Consider the following 16,540-nt stretch of genomic DNA (forward strand, 5'->3'; position numbering starts at 1 on the left):
TTTTACCAGTGCTCACTCTGTATGTAAGGGTCATATAAATAATTTGGTCTGACTTGTTCATGACAAAATTGCCCAGCTAAAAGTTGGTTGTTTTCACTTCCTTTATCACTTCCTCTATCCGCTTAAATCCTTCTGTTTGAAACTCTGGAACTGCAACTTGGAATCTGACTATGTAATTGTAATATAGCTGTGCAACCCTGGGAAGCATCCACATATTGGCATGAAATACAAATATCCCTTTTACTTAGGATAACAAAAAGTATCTTTGGACTTTGTTAGTCATGGGAGAGGGCCGCAAAGTTGCTGCACTCCATTCCCAGGGAGAGAGGGCATTTCCTCTAACCTGTTAGTTAGGAGATAATGGCAAAACAGCCAAAGTCATAGAACATTTGTATATGCAACAAGCAACATTACTACATTTCTTTATAAACTATAAATGAAGAAAAGTGCCACATAATTATAAACCTAAGACTGTTCTTTAATGAGAGGGGAGATTTCCAAACGTGTGTATTAAATGATTTTGGAACTTAAACTAAATCAAGAAACAAGGATGTTTAGATTTAAGTCTTTTTTTCTATAAAAATTGGCCAACTAGTGATTTTATCTGTTTCACTCAGGGACACCTGATCCTATTTATTTTCAGAAAAAAAATATAACATGGAATCCTCTAGAAGCACCAAGTTATGCTGTAGCTCATTTCGGTCGCCTCTTTCCTCATTCTGTTTTACATTTGTTGTATCTGGTCTAAAACTGAATTGTAAAACTCCTTAGGCAGGGAACTCTCTTGCTATGTGCCAATACAGAGGTCCAGCACATTGGAGCCTTCACTGTACCTGTGAGTGACTAAATCAGAGGTGGGCAAAAGGGCCTCTGCAGGCTGCTGCTCCTCTGCCCCTCAGGCCAATTAGGACCTGGGAACGGGGGAGTGTCTGAAGCCTCTTTTTGCCCTGCCAGGAGCACATGGCGCTTTGAAAGCGCTTGCTGCTGGCAGTGCCGGGGGGGGGGGGGGAGGGGAGTGGAGGAGGCTTCACGGGCTCCCCCACCCCCAGGCCAATCAGGGTCTGAGGGCAAGGGAGCTGCATTAAGCACATCAAAGTGCCACACGCTCCTCACAGAGCAGGAGGAGGCTTCCCACTGTCCTGCACCCCCAGGCCCTGATTGGCCTGGGACTGGGAGAGCGTGCCAAGCTTCTTCCAGGGCGTGGGTGCCTAGTGAGAAGGGGAGCAAAGAGGCTCCCCCAGCCCCAGACCAATCAAGGGTGGCCCCAGGCTACTTCAAAAATTTTCAGTAGCAATTATTGCCCACCCGTGGGCTAAATAGAAACTAGATCTAGGGACCTTTCTGTTAGAAAAACTTGCATCACTGTAACTAGAGTAAGTTTCTATTGTAGACATAAGACACAGTGGGGCCTCAACCGGTAAATCTCACAAGTGTAAGATTCCTTTCTGTGCATCTGTTTTGGGGCTTGCAGTGTAACTACATTGTCTAGATCAGGGGTCAGCAACCCCCGGCAGCATGCCACAAGCGGCACGCGAGCTGATTTCCCATAGCACGCAGGGTGGGAGCTCAAGCCCGTCTCTCCCCCCATGCAGCTGGGATCTTGTGTTGTGGCTCCAGCCTCAGCCGTGCAGCTGCAGGCTGGTGTACTAGCTTTGACTTCCTCCTGGGATGAGGGGGAGGAAAGAGGCGCGCACATGTCCCTGGGGCTGTCCTTGCCCAGCCTGGGTGTGCAGCTCCCAGGAACCTAAAGGGTTAACTCCCCTGCCCCTTCCTAGCTACAGGCTTCTTATTTTGGGATGGGGCAGGGCTGTGTCTGCTTCTCAGGCCCCTTCCCCACTGGGCTGGAGCCAACCCTGGGCAGCCTTGGGCTTTGCCTGCCCTCGCCCCAGAGCTGCAGCCAATAGGCAAGGAGCTGGTCTGGCAGGGAAGAGACTCTGCCCCCCTCTCACCCTAGTGCTACTGGCCTGCCAGTGAGTGCACTAGAGGCACAGGGATGTGGGGACAGATGGGGGATGTGAAGGAGGATGGAAGGGGTCAGGAGTTTCACTGAGGTGGGATGGGGCGATGTGGGGGATCAGGCTGTGGAGGCAGGATGGGAGGGGGCAGGAGATGCACTGAAGTGCATGGAATGATGGGGAGGGATTATGGGGCTGAGGGGAGTGAGGCTGGAACAGAGGGAAGAGGTTCCAGAGAGGCTGTTCTCGGTAGTGACGGATGACAGAACAAGGAGCAATGATCTCAAATTAGTGGGAGAGGTCTAGGTTGGATATTAGGAAAAACTATTTCAGTAGGAGGGTGGTGAAGCACTGGAATGGGTTACCTAGGGTGGTTGTGGAATCTCCATCCCTAGAGGTGTTTAAAGTCTCGGCTTGACAAAGCCCTGGCTGGGATGATTTAGTTGGGATTGGTCCTGCCTTGGGCAGGGGGCTGGACTTGATGGCCTTCTGTGGTCCCTTCCAGCTCTACGATTCTATGTGAGGAGGGATACAATTTTACTTTGCAAAAGCTGCACTTTTCTTTACTCCCCACTTCTTTGCCTCCCTCCCCAACCAGCTATTTGCCTGTATTCTCACCCTCTCACCTTTCCTGCATTACTCCCCCAACCTCCTTCCGTCCCCAGGTCCCTCTCGTACCCCCACCCCACATCCTCTCCTGCCACCAAACTCCCTTCCAGACCCTGCTCTCCTCACCCATCCTGCATTCCTATCCCACACATTGAACCTCTCATTTTTGTTCCCACCCCAAAGCCTAAGGGAGTTCACAAAATCCACTAACTTTGGAACCCAAGAAAAATAAATCTGGCCTGTGATAAGCCCTGAACTTCAGGCCTCCCTGTCCCTTCCCCTCACACCATGGGGGCTGGAGTGCTAGAAGAGTGAGTTGTCTCAGTTGAGGGCCTGGGTCTTTTTGGCTGGGCTGCACCTGAAGGAAGGAGCCAGGGACCCTGGGGAGAAGAGGGGGGAAGAGAGGGAAGACAACCCTGTTTAGAGTGGCAGCTGGAAAAGAAGTTTTAGGGTGAGTTTGATTAAGTTTGTACTGAGATTTCAATGTAGAATTAGTCAAGTGGTTTTGTTTCTTTTGATTTGTAACCTATTTTGCTCTGCCCACTTTCACTTATTACTATTTAAATCCTACTGCTTCAACTTAATAAAACCATTTTTATTTTTTATCAAACCCAGTGTAAGTGATTGTTACTTGGGGAGGGCAACCAGTGTGCACATTTCCCCCTTTCATTGCTAAAGGGGACTTACCTAATTCTTTGGGGTTTGATCCCATCTGGGGAGTGCTATCTCCAGGAGGCTGGGCCCTAAGCTGTACTCTCCTTGGACCTGAGGAGGTTCAGTGTCTGTGCTGCTTCTCGGTGGGGGCAGGGACTTCAGCTTGGGGCCTTGGCTGGGGGAGACCCGGAAGCTGGCCCAGCAGGACTGGGAGGTGAGGAGCCCCACAGAGCAGGAAGACGAGTGGCAGTGGCTGGGTCAGCACCCCAGGAGGCACCCCCAAGGGGTCACCTGTGACCTCACCCCATCACAGGGACATAAAAGCATCTATTTGAGGGTGAACACTAACTAGCCTTTCATCTCTGGAGGTTCTTGAGTCAAGTAGCTAAGTTACAGGAGCTCAGAGGTTCATATTTGAGCTATCTGGAGAACCTGCACTGTGCTTGACTTTTGGTGGCATGTGGTATATAAGAGTATGTCCTAAGTACTAAGATATCATGACAATCAATATAATAGAAAACATATGAATAGGATTTTCACATTTGAATGATTGCTAAGTGAGCAATTTTCCCTTTTATAAAAGATTCTCATGCTTGCAGATTTTTGGGATGAGAGAGATAAGCAATGCTTCTATTAAACCTTCTGATGTTTCAGGCTATTTTAATTTTATATATCATCCTATGTGTTTTAATATGAGCCTTTCTTCCATCACTATGAAATGGCTAAACATTTCACTGCATACTTAAAACCATACTGAACTGATCTTAAACTGTCTTTCTGTATGGAAATATAGAGGAAAAACAACCTATTATATTTTTTTCCAACTAGGCAATATCGTTTTTCAGATCAATGGAGGAAATTTCAGTGAGCACAAAATATATTTCAGCAAGTGCACCAATGTCATTCTGAAAGAACTCTCTTCTCTCCCCTCCGCCCCCGCTCCCTCTCCCCCTGCCCCTAGAAATAATAGTATGCTGGGATTGGCAATTTACTGAAAAGATGAGAGAGAAAAACAAGTGATTCCAATACTTTGAATTATGTGAAGAATTTGAAATTGGTGTTTTGAGATTGTTTTGTTTTTTTTCCCCCCTCCTAGGATCAAATTTAAATCACTGTGGATTCAGAGGATCTTCATATTTGGGGTTGCCATTCAATCCATCCAAGGTTAGTTGAGTGTGAGTGTGTGTGTGTGGTGGTACGCACACGAGAGCAAAAGATAAGATCCCCATGGTAACTAGAAAATGATTTTGTGGCTTCTTTAGAGTAGGGATGTAAATGAGTAGTCGAGTATACAATTAACTGATAAGCCTAGGTTTATCAGTTAATCTTCTTGACTACTCACATTCTCTCCCTGCCCCCATGCTACCTTGGTATCAAAGGCAGCAAAGGGTGGGGAAGGAGTGGAAGCCGGCTTAGCCAGCAGCAAGGGGGGGGTGAGAGTGGAGTAGGGAGGCTTCTTCGTGGCAGCAGCCCCTGTCCATTGGGGCTCCGAGCTCCCCGCAGACGGAGGCTGCTCCGCAGCAAGCCTGGACCTGCTGCGGGCGGAGGCCACTTTGTTTAGACCCCCTGTATACCAGGGGCTGCTTGTAGACCAGCCTCTGTCCGGGACCAGCCTGGGCCATTGTGGCCAGAGGCTACTTCGCAGCAGCCTTCCCTTCCTTCCCCCCCTCCACCCAGAAGCCTCTGTCTGTGGGGAGCTCAGACCCCTGCAAACGGGCTGCTGCCAGCACGTACTTCTGCCTCTATATCAGAGGTAGCAGTGTGGGGTGGCAGGCAGGTAGCCAGTCTGCATAGGGAGATGGTTTTTAAACTGGCTCCCCTCATAGACCAACTCCGCCTGGCACCCTGTGCTGCTGCCTCTGATAGAGAGGCAGCAGCACAGGGTAGCAGGGGCTCCCGGGAGTGGGGCTGGAGTGCACTGGCTGCCATCCCTGGTACTATAGAATAGTCGAGTAACTGATAAGAATTCATTCTATTACCTGCCATCCAACATCCCTACCTTAGATCATAACTACAGAACTATGAAGTGAACGTTGAACCAGGAACCTTTGAAAGAAATGAATATTTAATTGTTTGCACTTGCATAGTTTTACAAAAAATCCCCACTACACCTCCTCTGCCCCAGAACTGTTTCTCTGTTTACAAATGGCAATGGGGAAATGGCTATTCAGGTTGTAGCTTGCCCAAACTACACAGAAAATTGATTGGCAGCACTTGGTTTAGAAAATGGGAGTTCCTAATTGCTCATCCACTGGACCCTACTAGGTAAAAATCCTCTCTGGTCCAACAGCTACATGTGGACCATGTCCAGAAAAAAACTAATGAGATGCATGTATAGACAAAATACTGGAATGCAATCAATATTTATTGCCGACTACAGATTTTTAGTGTCATATATAAGTAGTGCAGGCGTGTTTCCTCCTCTTCCTGGGCATGCAAAGTAAAACAATTTAAGCATTTAAGCTATTCTGTTTGTATAATCCTGTTGCATTAAAACCTTTGTGTTGTGTCTAGACTACATCCCTCTGTTGGCAGAGAGATGTAAATGAGGCATTTCGAAAGTGCAAATGAAGTGGGGATCCCACGCTTCATTTGCATAATCACGTCATGCTGCTTTTTTGAAAAAGCGCCATTTCGAAAGTAAAACCACGGTCTAGACGCGGTTCTTTCGAAAACGGCAGGCTTTTTTGAAAGTGCCATGATGTGATTATGCAAATGAAGTGTGGAGTATTTAAATCCCCGCTTCATTTGCACTTTCGAAGTGCCTCATTTACATCCCTCTGCCAACAGAGGGATGTAGTCTAGACACAGTGTTGGTAATTGAGTTGATCTGTCAGTGTAGATTGCTGACATGCGTCCATGTTATATAAGCCGTTGTTGCAAAGTATCGTGTAATTTTTCCAAACTCTTTACTGTGAATGACTGACTATAATGTATATTACGCAGATTGTAAAACACATGGAAAGAAATCTAGTTACCCTCCTACATTACAGGGGACACTAAGGGCAACATTAGCACAAAATGTAGGATTAGTGTGGAAAAAATGACTTGATCTTTAACAGTCATTTATAAACTGAATGTTTATTGTGACTGAACTTGTTTCTATGGTCCTGGATATTGTGATAATTCCCTTTGTGCATATGTTTGGGGTAGGGGAGGATTCTAAAATTCAAAGAATGTAAGTGTCATGGGCAGTAGGCTACTGAAAATAAAAATTGAGATGTTGGGATTTAGTGTTGTAACCTTCAGAGTTGTAGTGTCTAGAACTCTTGAAACCATGATCAGATCCCAGCAGGCACAACTAACTCAGCCTTGAAGTTAGATAAAGTAGTATGCAGCTTGTTGATTGGTGGATTCAGATGAGATGGCAAAAACATCTTGTCTATTCTGACTGAGGTTTGGACCCCTCTTTCTTAATCAGTCATCTGAGCTAGGTGAGGAAGAGCAATATGGTTCAAAGCCTAGGGTTGGAGTTAATTCCAGCACTGGTGACTTGTCCCTCCACAGATACTATCTGGCTGCTGCTCAGGCAAGAGGAGATGGTGTTAAAGTCCTCTATGGCTTCCGATTCTGCACCTCAGTTCTGTGTCAATGGAGGGATAATCCCATAATTTCAGTAACCCTCACCCCTCCTTGTCATCTGAACTGAGAATGCAAATTGCCCATCTTAATCTCCACTAACCTAGAGCAGTGTTTCTTAAACCTTTTAAAGACCAAGGAACACCAAACAATTTTTTTTAAATGAGGAACACCAAGGATTTTTTGGGGGTGTCCGGGCCAGGGGAAAGTTATTGAGCAAAAAAAAAAAAGTCGCCTGCCCCTTTGAGGGTGGCCATTTTGAATTATCTTTTTTTCTGCGCCACACCTCTAATTGCCTCGTGACACACCAGTGTGCAGCAGAACACAGTTTAAGAAACATTGACCTATAGAGACTACTTCACCCTAACGTCATTTACAACTGCTGGGCAAGAGGCAAGATGTTAGGTGGGTGCAGACTGTAGACCTGCACTTTGTTGGTGTTATCCCCTATGAGAGCATGCCCACGGGCTCCAGGGAGCATCTCACTTCAATCATGTGTGCTGGAGGAAGAGCCTCTACCCTGAGTGTGGAGCTAACACCTGTGAGTGGAGAGTACCCAGCAGCTAGGGTTGCCAGGTGTCCAGTATTCACCTGGACAGTCGTATTTTTGGCTCCTGCCCGGTAAAAAATTCAGAGAATACCAGACACCTGAGATGGCCAGTATTTTCTGAATTTTTCCATGGCCAGGAGGTGAAAATGCCGGGCACCTGTCAACCCTACAAACACTCAGCGTCCGGCCACCTCTCCCTCCCACTGTCTTCCTCTGGCCCCCAACACCGCCAGCGCCCCGTCCCCAGCCCCCATGCTTACCTGGTACTCAAGGCTGCCGGCACAAAATGGCTGCCAGCCAAAAGACCTAGGGGAAGCAATGCTCAACTGCTTCCGTGTTCCTTTCCCTGTACTTAAAGGGGACATGCTATTTTATTTTAAAAAAAATATTTCTTTGGCTTTATAAGTCCTTGGAGTCTCTTTTCTTTTTTCTAAAAAAAACAACCCCAACTTTGGTCCTGTTCCGTCCCCTTTTTTTCCCCTTCAACAGAATTTTTTCCCAGGCTTTTTTTGGGGGGGAGGGTGGAGTGGTGTTCGGTATTTTTGTTTCAACCATCTGGCAACCCTTCCCAAATCCAAGTTGTTAGTGTTACTCTGTATTCAGCAATTTAAACTCTTAACATCTTTTACTCTTCTGTGCCTATTTCCCTTCTCTTTCACAGTCCCTCCATTACCAGTCTTACTTTTCCCCTTCTGTGCCCATCTTCCTTTTCTTCTGCTCCTGTTTCACTTCCTGCCTTCTTTCATTGGCTGTTAGCCAATCTTTGCCTTGATAGTACTTCACAGAAAGTGAAGCTTCATATGTGGTATCCATTTTTGCTACCCAAATCTTTTTCTCTTTGGCACAGTGAACTCTCCAGATTAAGGACAGTCTCCCTCTATGAATGCACAATGCCCACAGTTTGAGTACTATAATAAGTAAATTCATGGTAGTGTTTTTGTTAAGAGTAGGGGACTTGCCCTGTCAAAATTCCACCCCCCACCCCCCCATTCCCATGTTGTGCTGTTGGCTCTGCCTATTGTGTGCTTGGCTTTCATGTAGTCTGTGCATCATCAATGTGCTCTCTGCCCCAGCTGTGGAATTGGGTGCAGAACTGAAGCTTTTCGATTTAAAAAAAAAAAGAAGCTTGGCTTGTATTTGTGATGAAAACAACATTTTATACTGAAGTTGTATTTAGATTGTCTTTTGCGTCTGCAGTTGGAGAGTCTGACTCATTTCCATTCATTAAATGGAGTTTATTCTGAAGCATAACAAAGTAAATCTGAGCATGGATTATTTCATTATTCAGTAGAAGCTTATTCCTCTGCACCTTCCTAGTGCCAAAAGCCCTAGCTGTCAAAACCAATAGCTTATGCAATTGCTAATGCAGTTATGGATTAGGCATATTATGGGTTTTAAGAAGTGGGTAACTGACTAATTGTTTAGTCGATACAATTTTGGGAAGGAAGATACTCTATCCTGGCTCATGGCAATCCAAGATCTATCCCCACTGCAGCTCTGCAGTTTAAATGTGATAGAAGCTAACTAAGTGCTTAATAATTTGATTGGGCTAACTTTGGTTCTTTCCTTAAGTGAAAAGATAAATAACGCTTCCCTATTCACTTTTCCCATGCCACTCATGATTGGTCTCTGTCATATCACCCTTCTGGATGTATCTTTTTCCAAAATAAACAATTCCAGTTTTCTTAGTTTCTCCCTGGGCGGAAGCTGTTCCATACCTGTAATAATTTTGTTGCCTTTTTTGTAGTTTTCCCATTCTAATATGTTTTTTTAGATGGGTTGATCAAACATGCATGCTGTATTCAAGATATGGGCATACCATGGATTTATGTAGTGGCATTTTCATGTATTTTGTTTTATCTATCAATTTCCTAGTGATTGCTAACATGACTGCTGATATATGTCGGGTGGATGTTTTCAGAGAAGTATCCACCATGACTCCAAGATCTTTCTTGGCTGGTAAAAGCTAATTTAGACCCCCATCATTTTGTGTGTATAGTTGGGATTCCAATGTGCATTTACTAATTGAATTTATCTACCATTTGATTAACCAATTTAGTGAATCCCTTGAACTCTTCACAGTCATTTTTGGACTTGATACATAATTACCCAATAGAGTTGTCTGCAGACATTGCTACCTTACTTCCTTTTCCCAGTCTTTTATGAATGTTGAACAGTATACATAATTAAGGAACACAACTAATTATATGTTTTGTGAAAACTGACCATTTCTTTGTAGCCTTTATTTCCTGTTTTTTAACCAGTTATTGATCCATGAGCAGCGGATCTTCCCTTTTACCCCATGAGTGTTGAGTTTGCTTAAGTGCCGTAGGTGAGGGACCTGGCCAAAGGCTTTCTGAAAGTCCAGTTCACTACATTGACTGTATCTCCCTTGTTTGTTTGTTTACCCTCTCAAAGAATTCTAATAGATTGATGAAGAATGGTTTCTCTTTACAAAAGCTATGCTGGCTATTCCATCAATATAGCATGTTTATCTGTATCTGATAATGATGGTTTCAACCACTTGCCTATACTGAAATTAGCTTTATCAGTTTACTTTCCAGGATTGCCTTGAAAGCCTTTTTTAAATATGCACATTTCATTAGCCATCCATCATCTGATAAATGCTGATTTAAGCACTAATTTTCATATTACAGTTGGTAGTTCTGCAATTTCATATTTAAGTTTATTGAAAGTATTTGTAAGCTCCCAGCTTCTCAGGAAAGATGTTAGATGGAGCTGTGCAATAATTTAGCTTGTTTGGGCATATTTAGTCAGATAAATTCCACTTAATCAAAATTACCGCAGAAATTAACATTCTTTACCTTTTAAAATGTTGTCAAAGCTTTGACTATTTAATTGTAGTTAAGAGCTTATGAAACAAGTTAAATGTATTTTCTTTTAATTTTAGGGTCCTGGTATATCTCATCCCTATGACAGTGGACACATAGCAATGACATACACTGGACTATCATGCTTGGTTATTCTTGGAGATGACTTGAGTCGAGTAAATAAAGATGCCTGCTTGGCAGGACTGAGAGCTCTCCAACTGGAAGATGGAAGGTACAGGATGTTCTTTATTACATACAGGGCACTCTGGAAAATTTTGAGAAATAACTACTCATGGAACAAAATATACATTTTACCCCTATAAAATATCGGTATTCGTTCTTCTCCATCTTAAGTTTTCAGTTTGCTGTGAAAACAAGAATATAGGCAAGTAGAGCCCTGTGCAAATGTGAAATTGATATCTGAATCCACATCTAGCTGAGTTAGGAGCAACCCTGAGAGGATGAAAGTTAGAAGTTGAGATTCAGGGGTATGGTTGAGGTGAAGATTGAGAATACTAGGTACCTACCATATCTGTATTCTCTTTCTGAAGCAATTAAAAATGAACTCCAGTGCATAAACTAGCATTATTATATTCCTTTCGGATCCAATAATAGACACTGAAAGATTCTGCTTGCAGTCAGAGGCAATTGGTCAGCCTGCAAAAAAAAAAAGTATCCATATTAATTTCAGTATGCTAACTTTTTCATATCCCACCAGCACTATTGAGTTGCAGCTTTTACTATTAGCTCTGTGACCTGGTGTCTTGTCCTGTTTAGGAGAATGCAGATGTAGTTGGGCAAAAAATGCTTGTGTGTGTCCCTTTTATTAAACAAATACTCTGCTACAGTATGTGCAAGCCAAATCTGCAGTTTAGTGCAATAAAGGTTTGTTATCTGGTATTTGAATATCTGGAAAACTACTGGTATGTTAACCAGCATTGCCCCCAGCTGCCATACCCCTGCGTCTTTGGGTGCGTGTGTCCTGCTCCTGCCTGTCTAGTGGGTTGGCTTGATGCCTCCGGCCATTGTGGAGCTTCTGACAACTAGCACTGCCAGCTGCTCTCGTCTTCAGGTGCCACCTTCCTCTTCACCCTGCCTCGAGCTGTCCGAAGCCAGATCTGCCAGAGGGCTCCCAGGCAGCTGGCCCACTTGTCTGCCTGCCACATATGATGGCCCTGTGGCTCAAGGGGAGGGTAAAGGTCACCAGACATCCTAAGGGGATGAGAGTTGGTTGCTGTGGTTTCCTCTGGGTAGTAGGCAGGGCAAAGCAATAAGCTTGGGTATCCAGCACATTTGATTAACGTCAGCCCCCATTCCTCCAGGAGTGCTGGATAATAAAACTTTTACTCTACGTAAAGTTGGTATTAAAACTGAAAATCTAATGTATGCATTTTTTTAAAGAAAACTTTTACTTTTGGTAGGAATATTTGTTTCAGTACTAAATAGTGTTTCAGCATCACCCAGCCCATGCAAAACTTGTTCAGTTAAGGTTGTAGGGTTTTTTTTAAACAAATAGTTAACCAGCATAGACCTAGTGTGGACCATTAGAAGCATAAGACACATTTATACTATGTATCTTATTTCCCTTTCCTGAATGGGGTTGTAAAGTCCCATTTTAAAAGTTAATGGGTTAAATATTATGTTTAACCGATTAACCAGGATCTCACAGGTGGGGGCCTGCTTGTGGCACTGCAGGCCCAGCCAAACTGCTGTTCAACCACTAAGTGTGATAAGGGTGATGCTTTCCAGGGATCCAGTTAACTGGTTAACCCTTTACATCTCCAACACTAATAAGAACCCTTATAGCACTATATCTTAATCTTAGCTAAGAGGATTGTACCACTTTAATTATACTCTAGTTAAAGCTGTGCGACTTTGTTTAAACAAACCCTTAGAGCTGCTGCTGTTTCAGGGATGATTTTCTCGCTGAGAACATGTTACATCCACTGTAATATAGGATTGAAAATACTGGTAGTCCTGTTAGAAAGTACCGGGAAACTGTGTAAAACTTAAACTATTTGTCTATTTTGAGTTAGGTGTGGTTCAGATTAAGAAGTCTGTTTTTGTATTCTGTTTTGTGATTCCCAGTTGGCCTTTAGTGGGCATGTAGATTGATTCCTTCTTTGCATGATAAATTGTTATAGTAGCGTTTTGATTTATTTAAAGACTGAAAAGCATAATTAACGTGTTTTGGTGATTTACTTTTCTTTGTACTTAGGTGCAAGAGATCCATACAAAGGCACGTTTTTTTTAAATAAAATTCAACAGACTGAGATTTTGAACAGTATGTGGTGCTCCCAGACTCTTAAATAATTTTTGAGATTGTCTGTCTATCTGGAGAACTAACCATAGTTAGGCACTACTGAGTTTACCAATTACTAGCTTGTTGAGTAGAAAACTGAACAGACAAAACGCCAGAGCTGATTACATGTAGAGCTCTACTCTGTGATTTATTACATTCTCTCTTACGAATCTATCATTAGACTTTGTAGAAATTTGTCTGTAGTACAGTACTTCCCTAGAGATCCTGCTGTCATTGTTTCAAGAGAGCATGTTCCTTCATGAATAAAGTGTTCTGGGATCTTGACTGTGAAAACATCCCTTCTATTTCTGAATCTTCTCTTTGTCCATGATTTTTCCATTAGTGTTCCAGCAAACCTGGCCTTCAGTGGAATCTTTGACTGCAGTGGGAAGTTAGCAACTGACCTCTACATTTCTTGGCAACTAAGGGAGAATATTTCCTAACTGGTGTCCAGCTTTAGAGGAGAGAATTGACTCCATTTACTGTTGAATATTAGCCAAAGGAGCGCAACTATACTATAAAATACAGTAATATGCAAATAACATATTTGCCTAACCAGTTCTCCCCAATCTTTGGAGTTAAAATAATTAAATATAGCAAGCTCCTCAGGGAAGCAGAGCTGGTGTAATAAAGGGAGATTAAAACGTAATTGGACTCTCAGTTTAAACCCCAAATTTATCTGTAAAAAGTTGTCATTAGAAGTGAAAACTTAACCTGAATGGTCTTTGTAAAGAGTACTGAAACAAGAGACCGGCATGTAGTTCCTTAGAAGCTCATAGGTAGAGCTCTGCGTGGATACAAAATTGGTATCTGAATCCTCAAAAATGATCCACGGATACCCATGGATTTGTAGGGCTGTAGTGTAGGTTCTAACTGGCTGTGCTGTTGTGATTTCCATTCATAGTATTAAAATCCAGATTCTAAGTACTTAATCTATTTGTAAAGCCACATATATACTGTTTTAAATTGCTATTTAGTGTCAATATTATACATCTGCCTTATCAGATACACTGTTGTACAATTCAATTTCTGTGTGTGCATAACAGGGATTTTTAAAGGGACTATGGTCCATTTCATTATTAAACTGAGATAGCAGTGTTAATCAAGTGAAAGTGTTGGCTTAATTTATTTTTAGCTTATGAGTCAGCCAAGACTTACAGAGATGATAGGGGTCTACAAAGATAAACCATTTTCAAGAACTCAGAATTGTTAAAATACAATGCTAAATTGCGTCCGTAAAATAAAAATTCCAAATTTAAAGGAAACTATGTAGCTGGATGTGATTATTTCCAGAGTTGAGCCTCGTGCGTTGGGCATCTGATTGAAACAGAATACAGGCAGTCCCCGGGTCACGTACAAGACAGGGACTGTAGGTTTGTTCTTAAGTTGAATCTGTATGTAAGTCGGAACTGGCGTCCACATTCAGCCGCTGCTGAAACTGATCAGTTTCAACAGTGGCTGAATCTGGACGCCAGTTCTGACTTACATACAGATTCAACTTAAGAACCCCAGGCATCCCCAAGTCAGCTGCTGCTGAAACTGATCAGCAGCTGATTCCAGGAAGCCCTGAGGCAGGGGCTTCCTGGAGTCAGCCACTGGTCAGTTTCAGCAGCGGCTGACTTGGGGACGCCTGGGGCAGAGCAGCTGGGGTGCTGCTGGGTTGCTCCTGTAGCGCCGAGGAGCAGTGCTGCGGGACCAACCGGCAGCGCCCCACCTGCTCTACCACAGGCCCGGGGCTTTGCTCCACATCTCCCTGGTCTGCTGGGGGGGGGGCACTAGCTGTGCCCCCCCCCTCGCCCCCCCAGCAGACCAGGGACACGGGTAGCAAAGCCGCAGCGGCGGCGGGTGCCGCGCCTCTGAGGCTTTGCTCTGGCAAAGCCTCAGAGGCGCGGGACCCCTCCACCTCCCCAGCTTTGCTCCAGGTGTCCCTGGTCTGCTGGAGATGGTCCCCAGCAGACCAGGGGCACCGGGAGCAAAGCCGCAGTGGCGGCGGAGTCCCGCGCCTCTGAGGCTTTTCCAGAGCAAAGCCTCAGAGGGGCGGGACCCCTCCGCCTCCCCGGCTTTGCTCCGGGTGTCCCTGGTCTGCTGGAGATGGTCCCCAGCAGACATGGGGCACCCGGAGCAGCTTTTCTTGCCCCTGAGGTCGAGGTGGCGGGACCGCTGCGCTCTGGGCGGTCCCGCTGCCTGCGAGCTCCGGGGCGAGAGCCCCGTTCGTAAGTGCGGATCCGACATAAGTCGGATCCGCGTAACTCGGGGACTGCCTGTACTCTGATTGATTGAAACAGTTCTCTTGACACAAGTTTCAGAAATTGCAAGTATGCATTTGTTTGTCCAACTTAGGCTATGTCTACACTATGCCAGAAAATTGACCTAAGAGATGCAGTTCCAGCTATGAGAATAGAGTAGCTGGAGTCAACATACCTTAAGTCAAATTTCAGAACTCTCCCCATTGCAGGTCAATGGGAAAAAACCTCTCCTGTCAGCTTTCCTTAGTTCTCATGACCCAGTGGAATGCTGGGGATGTCATCAGCAGTTAATTTAGTAGGTCTTATTAGAACCGCTAAATCAAACCCCAGAAGATAGCTCTCCAGATCATCAATCTTGTGGTAAGTGTAGACCTGGCCTTAGGCATATGACTAGGCCAGTATGTATGCACACGTAGATTTGCACCTCAAATGGGTGAAGTTCTCTTGTAGTAAGACCCCAACACAAAAGTTTATGTAGAGATTTTAGAGACAAATGGATGGCTTCATTAGTTCGGACTGATCTAGAAGGGAGACATTTAAAAATATTTCCATGCACTGACCCTGCTTCAGATGTTTTAAAAGTTTCTAAGTATTCAAACTGCATATCTTTGAGCTAAAGGAAATCTTGTTAGGAAGTTGTAAAGCAAAATGTTGTGGTGATCTTGTTTGTGAGGTTTTGAAAGCACAGAATCCTAGGCTGGTGCCTGATTAGGGCAAGCTAATTAATAGTTTTTATAATTTAAGAATATTTTAAAAGACTAAAAGAAAAATGTGAGTAATAAAAATATAAACCCTGAAACTTGACCATAACACACACTTAAATAGATATAGTTAGGGCTCGCCGAACCACAGCGATCGCCAGCCATGCTGTCCGGTGATCTGTGCATGCGCAGATCATTCTGCACATGTGCAGATCGCCCGAACCCAGCTCTTCCGGGTTACAATCTACTTGCCATAGGCAAGTAGATAGTATAATTTGTCGAGCCCTGTATATAGTCCTATTTCCAATTCAATACGTTCATTCTTGGAATCCGTTCCATGATGTATTTAAAAAAAAAAAAAAAAAGGAGTAAGTAGCCAGCACCATGCCTTACCAAAATGAACACCAAGATTGCTAGGGAGGAATTATAGGTATAACTCATCTATAAAAGTGGAATATACCAGATGGAAGAATACAAATAGTAAAATATGTATTTTAATATGTATACATGTACTCTGACATTTGTCTAGATAAAATTGCCTGAACCACTAAATATAAATGGTTTGTCAGTTCACTTCACTTGATAGCACAATATTAAAACAATATCAAAACAATATTAAACTTAAATATGTGGTTGTCCTCCCAAATATGGACATAGTATTGTCTTCCTGAACAGTATTGTTTGAAATATTTAAGGAATATCCTCTTGAGATGAGTGTATGGTACAAGAGGCCAAGCATTTTTCTTGTTCATAATGTGATAACCGTGACAAACCATAATGAGAGAAAAATCTGTGTTTCTTTCAGTTTCTGTGCTGTGCTTGAGGGTAGCGAGAATGACATGAGATTTGTATACTGTGCTTCCTGTATTTGCTACATGCTGAACAACTGGTCAGGCATGGATATGAAGAAAGCAATAGAATATATTAGAAGAAGTATGGTGAGTTTTCCTAAGTGTGTTGTGTGGGTTTTTTTGGGTTTTGTGTGTGGTTTTTTTTGTTTGGTTGGTTTTTTGCGGGGGGGGCCTAGGGGGAGATTTTTCAGATCTTAACAGCAGGCTGTTTTTGCCACCTGCTACAATCACCAACTCTACTGAATATAAGCCATAGCCCTTC

General features: G+C 43.8%; 1 protein-coding gene across 2 annotated transcripts in view; it reads left to right on the forward strand.

Annotated features, from left to right (window-relative positions):
- The window catches only part of PGGT1B (protein geranylgeranyltransferase type I subunit beta), a 64,773-nt gene that overhangs the window by 29,701 nt on the left and 18,532 nt on the right, over positions 1-16,540 (forward strand). For both annotated transcript variants that reach the window (XM_006134477.5, XM_006134476.4), the window contains exons 3-5: positions 4,315-4,382; positions 10,259-10,410; positions 16,233-16,365. In XM_006134477.5, the coding sequence (XP_006134539.1) occupies positions 4,315-4,382; positions 10,259-10,410; positions 16,233-16,365 (353 nt within the window). The remainder of the gene's footprint in view (positions 1-4,314; positions 4,383-10,258; positions 10,411-16,232; positions 16,366-16,540) is intronic.

This window comes from Pelodiscus sinensis, chromosome 6 (assembly GCF_052426305.1).
Source record: "Pelodiscus sinensis isolate ZL-2025 chromosome 6, ASM5242630v1, whole genome shotgun sequence".
NCBI lineage: Eukaryota > Metazoa > Chordata > Testudines > Trionychidae > Pelodiscus > Pelodiscus sinensis.